The 12,738-nt window shown below is 46.3% G+C and overlaps 1 protein-coding gene across 4 annotated transcripts in view; it reads right to left on the bottom strand.

Moving 5' to 3' along the window:
- Nucleotides 1-555: 555 nt before the first annotated feature.
- The window catches only part of DTNB (dystrobrevin beta), a 326,819-nt gene continuing 314,636 nt past the window's right edge, over nt 556-12,738 (bottom strand). For all 4 annotated transcript variants that reach the window (XM_067550478.1, XM_067550479.1, XM_067550480.1 and 1 more), the window contains 2 exons: nt 4,432-4,467; nt 556-2,092 (listed from right to left, as the gene is read on the bottom strand). In XM_067550478.1, coding sequence (XP_067406579.1) covers nt 4,463-4,467 — 5 coding nt within the window. In that variant the 3' untranslated portion in view covers nt 556-2,092; nt 4,432-4,462. The remainder of the gene's footprint in view (nt 2,093-4,431; nt 4,468-12,738) is intronic.

The raw sequence follows: 12,738 nt of genomic DNA, 5'->3' as shown, positions 1-12,738 counted from the left end.
CCCAGGATATTAGAGACAAGGCGGATGAGGTATTAGCTCAAAAGCTCGTCTCTCTCTCACCAACAGAAGTCGGTCCAATACCAGATATTACCTCACCCACCCTGTTGTAAATCATAGCCACTGGCGGATGAATAGCATCATCCCTCCCACTGTATTTCTGACACAGAGTATTGGCATTTAGGTGAGAAGAACGGGATTGAAGACCCTCTTTACTGGTTTTTTTCTGGTCAATGTGTGTTCATTTGGAATGTACAAAAGGCAGGAAGGTTCATTTTCTCCTCTCCTAGACTTACTGCCTATTCCCAGCTCATCTTCATCATCCACCAAGTCCTCTTCTAGTTCACAATTCATATTTCCTTCCACAGAGATTTCGGCAAACAGCTTTGGCTGTGGTTATAGAAGTTAGACATCAAGAGGACCTTTGCCTGTCTGAAAGTAGACTTGCTGGATGTGACTCCAGGTACTTGATGACTCTGCTACTACAATATTCACAGCTGTAGCAATGGAAACTTTTCAGATGGCAGCATTTTACTAACCTGACCTCAGGCATCAGGGTGGTAAGTATGGAGAAAAAATGCATGAAAATCAAGGACAAAAAAGAGGGCCCCCAGCAAAGATACAATGAAGTCACAGTCACACAGGCTTAATGTGTCTAACCACCAATGGCCTCCTGTTTATACCAGCAGGTCCTTGAGCAGGCCACTAGCAAAACTTTCATACTGTAAAATCCCAACATACACATCCCCTTCTTGCATCGGGGTAATGGTTCAGCTAATCGTACTGAAAAAGGGTACAGAGACGATCACGAACCCTTCCAAGAGTATGGCGTTTGACAGGCTAAAGCTAACACAGTGAGCCAGGTTATCATAACTTCTCTTTTCTTCTTGACAGCTCATTCACAATATTTATATTTGACTAAACCTGTGCCCACCATGGATGTTTATTTTCTCTCCCCCAAAGAGTTATAGATACCTAACAAGCACTTTCCTCCAAGAACCAGTGCTCCATATCGGATCAGACAGGAAGAAAAGCTGAGAGTTGGTTTCAGGGTTTATCACTCCACTACATTCATCGTCCTTGATAAATATTTATAGATATACTAGGGCACTCAGCTCTTCTGCTAAAAATAACATTCCTAAGCACCAAGAAAAAATAAAATAAAATCACTAGTGATTGGAACTGATTACAATGTTTTCTAGGTAGCTATCAAAGTAGAGAGTCTAGCAAGGATTCAGATAGTGGTGAGTCTTAAACCCCAGACTATACAACTTCGTTATTTCTCCTTAATTTTAAATAAAAATATACTTGCTTCTTGCAAATGAATGTGCAGGCACTAATCTGAACCTAGCAGTGGTCATCCCTGAATTCCCCTGCTTGCCAAGAACCATTCAAGTCATTTTTAACAGAGTCTAAAAGAAAAATACAGAGAGTTGGGAATCCCCAGGAGGCATCTCATCCAGGTTTTCTGGTCCTAATTACAGCCGTTCCCCCTCGTTGCTCTGCATTCCTCTACTCTTGGCATGCCCTGTCATTTACTCTCAGAATGACATGCAATATCAAACACTATGGCAACCAAACATTAATAGACAGAGTGGTATTTTTAGAAAGTGTGTGTTTTTTAAAGGATCTGTACTCAGTGTTCTCTTTGTATTATTCACAAGAAAACTTAAATGGTTTTAAATCCATTTTACATGCACATCCAAAGTCAAAGGTCATGAATGAAACCACCAGCGCATGATGAGATGGCACTGTTCGGGTATGAAATCAGAAGAGATCAATACACTTCACAAGAGAACAGTTTTCTTTTTAAACCTCCCATAAAAACCCTTTGTTGGATTTTTGATGGGGCATTGTCCGATTAGCATTGGCAAACAACTATGAAAATAGTACATGCAATAGACTAAGAGGAAAATGCCCAGAGGGAAAGCCCTTCAGTCAATTAAAAGAAAGCTGCTTTCTTGTCCCTTATAGCAGGTGGTTGGTTGAGGTCTTTCACAGTTGCACAATGGTGTATGTATCGGCTGAAACATGCCTCTTCCAAAGGATGTGGAGACTTCTTTAGAACGTGAGCTCGCTTCGTAACCCTCTGTGCCTGTGCCATTGGAAAGACACACAACAGTTAGTGAGAAACACTTTCCATGTGGAGAGCATAGATCAAACTTGTGCATATGTTGTAAGGAAATGAAAGTTACTTACCTGTCACTGGAGTTCTGCACACTCACACTCCTGGGATCAGGGCTCCTCTACTGTGAGCTTCTTGAATCTTCTGGCAAGCAGTGTCTGTGGGGCCAGTCAGCCCCGCCCATGGGCAGTGGGTCCAACCACTCTTCAGTTCCTTCCTAGTACCGGAATTCCTCATCTATGACTGATAAACTGGGGAAACTGGGGTGGGCTGTGTGAATTCGCCTGTCAACAGTGCCATGTCCTCAGTACCGCACTAGGTCAGCTAATTCTCCAGAGTCAACGTGTGCTGGATCCTTGGCACAGGACTTAGTTGACCAGAATAGCTCCAGGGATCTGTCATTTATGCCAGTCAGTCTGTATGGAGAGCACGTCTCCAAAGTCTCTGCTGGATTTATAGTCAACCAGCCTTGGACAATGGTCGTGAAGAGCACCCCATCAGCGAGGGTGCAAGGCAGCTCTCCTTTGCAGGTCCAGACAGTGCCCCTGTTGTATGGGCCTTCCTCTGTTTGAAGCAAAGCTGACTAACGGCCAATCTAACTGCCATCAGAAAGAGCTCCCCAGGGGGAGAAAGAAGAAAAACCGACGAGGGAATCGTCGAGGACACTGGGTGGGATCTAGGCTCCCTGCAGTTTCTGGGCTAGACAGACCTGAACAGGACTTACACCCTCAGAAGCCTTCGCGAGGGCATGGGGAGAGCGACTGCTCACCAGAAGATTCCAGAAGCTCAGGGCACAGGTACCTTGATCGCACAAATGGGAATGTGCAGAGGCCACTTGAAGGAGAACAACTACATTTTAACGGTGACTTGTAAATTATTCTTTTCAAAGAAGGGCTTGTGTCCTTTTTAGAGTCATCATGGAGGACACAGAAGGCCTGAAAGGGGGTTGGTTGGTATGTTTTCTATTGGCTTTTTAACGTAGCAATGTCAGGAATGTCAGCTGTGGTCCTTCCCTGGCAGTGCTGGGGGACCTGTTGGGGTTTTTAGAGGATTGTTAGTGTTCAACCTTAGATGAAGGTTGAAGGTGCTGAATCTTTAACAAAGATGTTCTTCTCCCCAAAAGGTTAGTCAACCATTGTAATTAAATGGGCATTAACAAAAACAAACAAAGAGAGTTTTTAAGCAGTCTGGTTAACAATCCTTTCCTTTATCCACGCTCGACTTTCAATCTTGTGATAGCATTTCACTAACTCTCCAGTTACCAGATACCTTCCCAGGCTAAACTGGAACTGAATTTCTAATGTAAAATCAACCCTTCCCCTCCCCCAAACCTTCCACCACTTTCAGACTGACTTTATCCATTACAAATACAAAAAAAGCACAAGCCCCATTTTTTCCCCCTTTGCAAATCACCTCAGATGATAATTGTGGTTTTGCTATGACTGAGCAACTTGTTTCACACAGCCCACTGAATAGGTGTTCATCACCCCTGCCCGCTACGCACATGGGCTGAGTTTGAACTGCTAACTCAGAAGAAAAAGTCTAAGTATCTGCTGTCCAGTTCCCATAGCTATAGTTCTCTGACCTGGTGTGGACTGGAAACGGAAACCTGGAAATGAAAGACTGCATACCCATTTCCAGCCTCCTGAGCCAACCGCTTCTGAATTATTATTTGTGTTTCCTATGTGATTTTTCTCTGCCATGGGAGCACCCTCTCCTCACTGAAAGTGGTGAGAGAGATCGCCTTTTGTGGGACCGGATCAGCGAAGCACAGCACCTGATCCAATGCCTCCTATAGGGGTTTCACATGGGGAAGATAGAGATTGTATTCATGGTTTTCAGAGGCATTATTAACACGGGATCCAAGTTTTTATTGTTACTGTTCCTCATCCTCCCCCACGTCCTGTCCTGTCCTATTATAACCTAGCGCTCTGGTTAGGAACTGTGTTTTCACTGCATGTTCGTACCTGTCCTGGCACAATGGGGTCCTGTTGCCTGACCGAAGCCTCTGAGTGCTTCCGCAGCCCAAACAAAGAATACAAGAAGAATGATAATAAACCTGTCTCACTGACGTTAATGGACATTTCCCCACTCATTTACATGGAATCATGACTGGGTCTTTAGAATGAAAACCTGATACTTAAGGGGGATGAGCAGTAGCAGATTAATGGGGAATATTATCCACCTTGTAAATGAATATAAATAAGGAAAAGGACAATGATGTCAACTTATTAGTGAGTCGGTCAGATCTGTTGCAGCAGCATGAAAGGAGCAGGGACTTTGCGAAGAAGAAGGACCCCCATACTTACTCAAATTACTGTACAGTCTGGGTTCTTTCTTCTAACCTGCAACACACACGGGGGAAAAAAGATTTATAAGAAAGGTGTTTGACTACAACAAAATGAAAAAAACCCTCCAACCCATGTTGCTCTTATAGGACACCTCTCATCCCAGGACTGCAAACAAATTTACAGACAATAGTGCAGTCCCTCAGTTCCCTCGCCAATACCGAATCCCAGAGGAACAGGACTCCATAGTAGCGGGTAAGGAAGTTGGGTTGTGGAATCTGTGTGGACAACACACCTTGGAGAACCAGTTATCAAAGGTAAGTAAGCATTCTTTCCTCTTCAAGTGATTGTCCAACATGGATTCTACTCTCGGTGGCTAACAAGCAGTTATTGTTTGCTTACAGGTGGGCGGAGTCATAGAATCATAGGGTTAGAAGGATCCACGCAGGTCAGCTAGTCTAACCCCCTGCCACGATGCAGGATTTGTTGTGTCTAACCATCCAACAGATGGGTTATCCAACCTCTTTTTGAAAACCTCCAGTCAAGAGATTCCATGACTTCCTAGGCAGTTTGTTCCATTGTCATACTGTTCTTACAGTTAGGAAGTTTTTCCTGAGACGTAATCTAAATCTGCTGTGCTGCAGTGTGAACCCACTGCCTCTTGTCCTGCCCTCTGTGGCAAGAGAGAACAACTTTTCTCCGTCTGTTTTATGGCAGCTTTTCAAGTATCCGAAGACAGTTTCATGTCCCCCCTTCATCTCCTCTTTTCCAAACTAAACATACTCAGTTCCTCCAGCATTTGCTCATCTGGTCTGTGTTCCATCCTTTTGATCGTCTTTATCACTTGCCTCTGGATCCTTTCCAGTTTCTCTACATCCTTTCTATACATCGGTGACCAAAACTGGCCACACTACTCCCGCTGTACCATCACCTCCTGTGACTTGCAGGCTATGCCTCTGTCAATGCAACCTAAAATTGCATTTGCTTTTTTTTGCAATAGCATCGCATTGCTGACTCCTGCTGAGGTTGTGAGCCACCACAAACCCCCAGATATTTCTCAGCAGTGCTGCTGCCAGGCCAGTTACCCCCCATTCTGCATTTGTGCCAAGAGCACCAGAACCTGTGTAGAGTGGGGGGTCCCCAGCTCCGGAACTATGGCCCTGCCCCCTGCTCCTCCTCTTCCCCCCAAGACCCCATCCCCTGGCCAGGCCAGAAGCTGAAGCCGGGCTTTGGTAAGAGCTTCCCAGGGAGCCCAGGCTGCTGTGGGGAGCCCCAGACCCTCCACCTGCCCTAGGCAAGGGGCCAGGGTGCCTGAGAGCAGTCCCTGGCCTGTGTCCCCACCCCCTGGGGCACGCTGCCCAGGACAGGTGGAGGGTTCGGGGCTCTCCACAGTGGTCCAGGCTCGCTGGACGGCTCTTACTATGCCCGGCTCCAGTTTCTGGCCTGGGCAGGGCCTTGGGGGGGGGGGGGGGGAAGAGAAGAAACAGGGGGCAGCCCTGTGACAAAGAGGGGCTAAGGCCCATCTCAGCCTCCCACTGGGAAAAGGCTGGTACCACTAGCAGGGGCTGCATTTTACAGCAGGGAGCTGATCATTATTACACCCATGTTAAAAAGTGGGGGGGCACGGCCTTCCTACCTTTAAAAGTGGGGGAGCCATGGCCCCTCTGACCCTCCTGGTTCCAGCGCCCGATTTGTGCATTTGGCTTTTCTTCCCTAAGTGTAGCACTTAAACAATTGTCTTGGTTGAATTTCATTTTGTTGTCTATAGCCCCGCTCTCCAATTTATCAAGATCCTTCTGAATTTTAGCTCTGTCCTCCAAAGTGTTGGCAACCCCTCCTGGCTTTGTGTCATCTGCAGACTTGATCAGCACGCTCTCTATACCTACACCCAGATCATTCATAAAGATGTTAAACAACACCAGATCCAGAACAGATCCCTGTGGAATCCCACTCGAGACCTCCCTCCAATCCGTCATCATTCCATTAATAATTACTCTTCGTTCGCTTAACCAATTATGTATCCACTTAATGGCAGTTCTGCCAAGCCCTCATTTCTCCATCTGACTTATCAGAATGTCATGTGGGACTGTGCTAAAAGACTGGCTGAAGTCCAGGTACATTATGTCCACTGCATTCACCCTCTCCACCAAACCAGTTCCCTGTCAAAGAAGGAAATCAAGCAGGTTTGGCATGATTTTTTTCCCCTAGAAGGGTCGTGAAGCACTGGAATGAGTTACCTAGGGAGGTGGTGGAATCTCCATTCTTAGAGGTTTTGTAGGCCCAGCTTGACAAAGCCCTGACTAGGATGATTTAGTTGGGGTTGGTCCTGCTTTGAGCAGGGGTGGGACTAGATGACCTCCTGAAGTCTCTTCCAACCCTAATCTTCTAGGATTCTATGAATACTATATTGGGGTCGAAGAGAAGGGTTCCCAAACTGGGGGAAAAACATGAAAAAGGCTCTTAAGGGACCTTGCCACTGTAGGGTGGTAAAATACAGTGTGTTCCCGATAGGAGGCTGATGTGCAGAGATTGGTGCTAGGTGTGAGAGAGTCCAGATTGTTAGGGCTAGTCGATGGTCCAGTCGTGCTGAAATGCGTGATATAGCAAGGGAGACAGCTGATGCGGAGATGCTCAGACAGAAACCTCCTCCACTCAGCTTCCTGTCAGTCAAACTGAGGGTTTCTTGCTTTGCAGCAGAATGTTCTGAACCTCAGCTGAACAACTTCTTCACTAGGTGTCACCCAACCAGCACCTAGGCTGTCAGACGTCTGCATGCAGACTCTGTGAGACGACGTTGGGCAAAACAGGTAAGGTGGACTAGGGGCTGAGGTGAGAGGATCAGCAGACCTGAGTACCAGAACAGCCTGGCCATGCTGAGGCTATCATGGTCATCAATTCTGCATCGAGCCTCAGTTTCCTCAGGACCCTTGGTGTCGTGGGGATTGAGGGAAAGGCATGCATCAGTCCCGCTGGCGGGGAATGAGAAAAACATCTGACGGGAAGCCCAGACTGATTAATCAGCTCATAGTGTTTAAGGCCAGAAGGGACCATTAGATCCTCTAGTCTGAGTTCCTTCATATCACAGGCCATTACATTTCATCCAGTTACCACTGTATGGAGCCCAATCTCTTGTGCTGACTGAAGCATATATTTCAGAAAGGCAACCAGTTCTGATCTGAGGAAATCAAGCGATGGAGAATCTATCATCTTCCTTTGTCATTTGTTCCAAAGGTTAAATCACTCTCACTGTTAGACATTTGTGCCTGATTTTTAATTTCAATTTGTCTGGCTTCAGCTTCCAGCAAGGGGTTCTGGTTTATGCCTTTCTCTGCTAAATTAAAGATCTCCTTAATACCTGTTATTTGCTCCCCAGGACAGTATTTATACACTGTCACCAACTACTTCTCAATCTTCTTTCTCATAAGCTAAACAGATCGATCCATTTAAGTCCCACTGTAAGGTGCTTTCTCCAGCCCCCATTGCAGATAAAATGTGCAGATGACACAGAGATCGGTGGAGTGGTAAATAATGATGAGGACATGGGCAAGGCAGTCATACCGAGCAACCTGGATCACTTGGTAAGCTCAGCTAGTTCACAAAAAATGAATTTTAAAACAGCCAAATGCAAAGATATACGCCTAGGAACAAGGAATTCACAGGTTCCTAGATTCCCAGGCCAGAAGGGACGATTGGGATTGTCTAGTCTGACCTCCTGCATAACACAGGCCAGAGACCTGCCCCACAATAATTCCTAGAATGGATCTTTTAGAAAAATATCCAGTCTTGATTTTTAAAATGGTCAGTGATGGAGAATGCACCATGACCCTTGGCCATTATTCCAATGGTTAATTACTCTCACCATTAATAATTTACATCTTATTTCCAGTCTCAATTTGTCTAGCTTCAACTTCCAGCCATTGGATTACGTTACCCCTTTCTCTGCTAGCCTGAAAAGCCCATGATTAAATATTTGTTCCCCATGGACATACTTACAGACTGTGACCAAGTCACCTGTGATGGGATACATAGACCCCCATACTGGGCCCGAAGAGGTTAAAAGACAATATGGGGCCCAGGTAGCCCCGCCCCTCCCAGCTTCCTGAGTGGAGGAGCGGGTTAAAAGGATTTCAGAAGCACAGGCAGAAGGGTGGTGGACAGGCAGCAGGAGAGAGGAATCCATCTCCAGGCAGTCAGACAGAAGGTTGGCCTGAGAGGGGACCACAGAGTGGGCCAGGTCCATGGGAGGGCCTAGGTTCCCCTACCATGTCTCTTAGGGCTGAGGCCCAGATGCAGGCTGAAAGCCGAAGATTCCTGTCTTACAAGCAGGAACAGGTATCGCCACCAGCCTGACATAGGGGCGAGGGCTGGAAGTTAGATGTGCTAACCACTACGATAACTGGCCCTCTGAGCCCCCATCACAACACCCCTTCACCTTCTCTTCATTGAAAAGAATGCAGGACATGCTTACAGAATTGGGGACTGTCACCTAGAAAGCAGTGACTCTGAAAAGGATTTAGGAGTCACAGTGGACAAGCAACACAACATGAGCTCCAGTGTGATGCTGTGGAAAAAAGTGCTAATGCAATCTGAAGGGGGAGTGTGTGGTAGGAGCAGTGAGGTAATTTCCCCTCTGTTTATGGCATTAGTGAGACTGATGATGGAATATTCCATCCCGTTCGGGTGTTCACATTTTTAAAGGGATGTTGAAAAATAGGAGAGAGTGCAGAAAAGAGCCACAAAAATGATTTGAGGGATGGAGAAAATGCCTTGCAGTGAGAGACTCACAGAGATCAATCTAATTAGCGTCTCCAAAAGGAGACTGTGAGGTGATTTGATTACATCGTTTGTGTTTCTTCACCAGGAGAAAATATCAGGTATCAAATGGCTCTTGAATCAAATGGAGAAAGGCATAAGACCCACCAATGACCCTGTTTGTTTTAAACCCAGAGTCTGGGGTGGAATCTCAGCTCTCTGAGGCGCCCCTGGAGAGGTACTGATGGGAGGACCCAGGTTTAGCTGCCTCTTTCCTTTCAGTGTCCGAGGAGGCTTACATCAAGCAGTCCAGGAGGAATAATTTGAGGTAGACTCCTCTAGCTCTCTGAGTTTGTTTAGAGAAGGAGCAACATGTGGACCAGTGCTCAGGGACATGTCCCTCCAAACGGCAAAATAGGCACTGAGAACGTCTGTCTTTAAGTGTCACTGAAGCGTCACACAAGGGGCAGGTTTTGAACCCCAAGAATTTTGGTTCTGCCATCTTAGTAGAGAGCCTGTATGGGGGTAGGGACGGAGGGGGTCCTAGCCTAAAAACTAAATATCTGATTTAAAAAATTGTTTTTTTTGTGTGTGTGTGTGTGCCAATGGACAAAGAGACCAACAGTGCTAACTAACTATACTAAAGAATAACTATCACCAGGACGTCTAAGGTGCAGACCTGTGCTCAACAGACATGGCTGGCCAAAAGAATCAGAACTCCCACCAATAGGTGCGTGCACACTGTGACGGGGTGTCCACCCCGCACTGGACTGGAAGGGGTTATGGTTAACTCCACAGGCTGCACCTGGAGAAAGAGCCAAGGAGCAGGGAATTGATTGCAAGCAGGGTCAGCTGGGCAGGGACAGGCAGAGCCTATAATGCCAGGAAGCTGGCAACAGACAGGGCTGCTGCTGGGAAAGGGCAGTCACTCCCTGGGAAGAGGGAGGAGGGTTTGGAGCTGGTACATCCAGAGCAAGGAGGGGAACCAGGAGAGGTAGGAAGTAGTCCAGGGAAGGAGCAGTGAGGGCTGGGAGAGGAAAGCTCAGAACTGCTGAGCGTAGGGTCCCTGGACTGGAACCTGGAGTAGAGACTGGGCCCAGGTTGCCATACCAGCCAGTGAGGGCCTGGCATAGACCAGCGGGGCAGTGAATAGAAAGACTGCCTGGGTCACTGTGGAAGTGACAAAGAATTTGGAGGACGCTGCCCTGGAAGGGGGATATGAATCATGATGGGGACGCTGTGGTTCCTGGAGTGAGAGACGGGCTGCAGACCAAAGGGAGGGGTGGTGTGATGGCGTGCAAACGATGGAAGCGGGTATTGACCTCGAGAGCTAATCCTCAGAGTGACCAGGAGGAGGCGCCAGACGTGGTGAATGGTGCACCCCGTGACACACACCAAGAATGGAATCCATGTGGACAGTTACTGTAGTTGTAGGTAAACTGAGGGAGTGAGAGTAAGTGCTTTCCTCGAGGTCACAGAGCTACTCAGTAACACAGCTCCCAAACCCCTGCTCTAGCCATCAGACAACATGTGCCTCCTACATACCCGGCTTGCTATGACTTCCAGTGGAGATGCCAGAATTTTCACATTGACCCCAGCACTATAAACTCTCCAGAAGAATGGTACCTATATGTCATTCTTCTGTTTTCTGATAGATTTTTATCTTTGTCCTGCTCCGTCACGGACTCTGAGACATTAATAAATCACTGAATCTCTATTAAGTGGCTATAATAATATTTACCTTCCACTTGAAAGTTATTGGGACAATTTCTGCTCTCAGTTACACTGTTCCATTCCCATGGACTTCAGTGTTTCCACACAGAGTAACTGAGAGCAGAATTTGTCCTACTATATCTTCTGCTATTCATCTTGTTTCAACTATTCAAACTGGCTCTTTCAGCAGGTTACATGCATACAGTAGCATGAGCTCCAATCCATGGAAGTGGCCATGAAGTGATACCTTGCTTGGCCACATGTCTAATTATTATTATTATTTTTCTTCACGGATTCAGGTATGAGCTAGGAGACTTACAGAACAAGTGAAGACAAGGTCTGTATCCAGATGAGTATACAATCTAAATTCAACATTGAACAACAAGAAAGGGTTATAAACAGACCAAGGAGGAGGAATGCAGAAAGACGACCTAACATAGTGCAGAACTCCCTTGACAATCCATCAGCCTGATAATGGTAGCCCATGCAGTGTAGTTGTAGCCATGTCGGCCACAGGATATTAGAGAGATATGGTGGGTGAGGTAATATCTTTTATTGGACCAATTTTTGGTGGTGAGAGAGACAAGCTTTCGAGCCACACAATGCTCTTGTTAAGGCCTGGGAAAGATACTCCCAGCGTCACAGCAAAATGCAAGATGGAATAGATGGTTTTGCATAAGTAGTTAGCACATGTTGTAAGGGACCATTCAAGACAGAGTGGCCCGTTAATACCTCTGCAGTCTTAGGAGAAAAAGAGGAGGTTGGGGGGTTACAGATTGTAGTGATAAACCATAAAGCCAGTTAATCTGTTCAGTCCATGATTTTTAGTGTCTAGCACAGTAATTAATTCAAATTCCCAGGCTTGTCTTTTGAAAGTGTTGTGCAAGTTTCCATTGACTGCAAAAACCTTAACAAACATCACATCCACCATAAATTCTCCTCCGCCGAGAGGACAGCCATACAGTCCCTGAAATCTAACTACCAAATAGTGATCAAACTAGCAACAATGGGAGTGCCATTGTAGTCCTCAACCATGAGGACTACATTAATGAGGCCAACCGACAACTCTCCAACACCACCTACTATGAAGAAATCAGAGAAGACCTCACACCACTATTTACCCAGGAATTTAAGGATGTCATCAAATCCTTCCCCAAACCACTAAAAGAGAAACTCTTTGAACTCATCCCCCACAAATGCACCCCAGGGACCTTCTATATGCTTCCCAAGGTACACAAATAAGGCAACCCAGACATACCCATCATCACCCAAATATCCTGAGAGAACCTGCTTCAATAAAAAAATAAAACCCCTTCTGACTGCACACCCCTGATTGCCAACTAACACCCCACACTGGAACCCATACAGGGTATCCTCAAACAACTACAACCCATACTTGATGGGGACCCCACGTTGAAAGAAAACTTTCTTGAACCCTCACTTCTGGCCTTTGAACAAACCCCCAACTCCTCTAAGCTCATTATCAGAAGCCATCTCCTCACAGATTAGAATCCAACTTGAAGCGGCACCAGAGCCTGCCAGAACAACAGATGCAAAACCTGCAGAGGTATCTCCACTGCTACAATATCAGCGCCCCCCCCGCAATGCACCTTTCAAGATCCATGGGTCCTACAAATGTGTATCACAAGATGTGGTGTACCTCATCCAGGGCACTAAATCCCCCAATAACTATGTGGCGAAACGAGACAATTACTACACTTTCAAATGAATTCACACAGGAGAATGATAAAAGACTGAAACACCACATCACCTGTGGGTAAACACTTTTCACAAAGCAATCACTCTATATCTGACCTCTCAGTCCTCATCCTCAAAGTAAACCTGTACAACATTTTCAAAAGA

The sequence above is a fragment of the Emydura macquarii genome, unplaced genomic scaffold (genome assembly GCF_026122565.2).
Source record: "Emydura macquarii macquarii isolate MOO-44397 ecotype Brisbane River unplaced genomic scaffold, CSIRO-AGI_Emac_v2 contig_1300, whole genome shotgun sequence".
In the NCBI taxonomy this organism is placed as follows: domain Eukaryota; kingdom Metazoa; phylum Chordata; order Testudines; family Chelidae; genus Emydura; species Emydura macquarii.
This window is presented reverse-complemented; position numbering and strand designations above follow the sequence as displayed.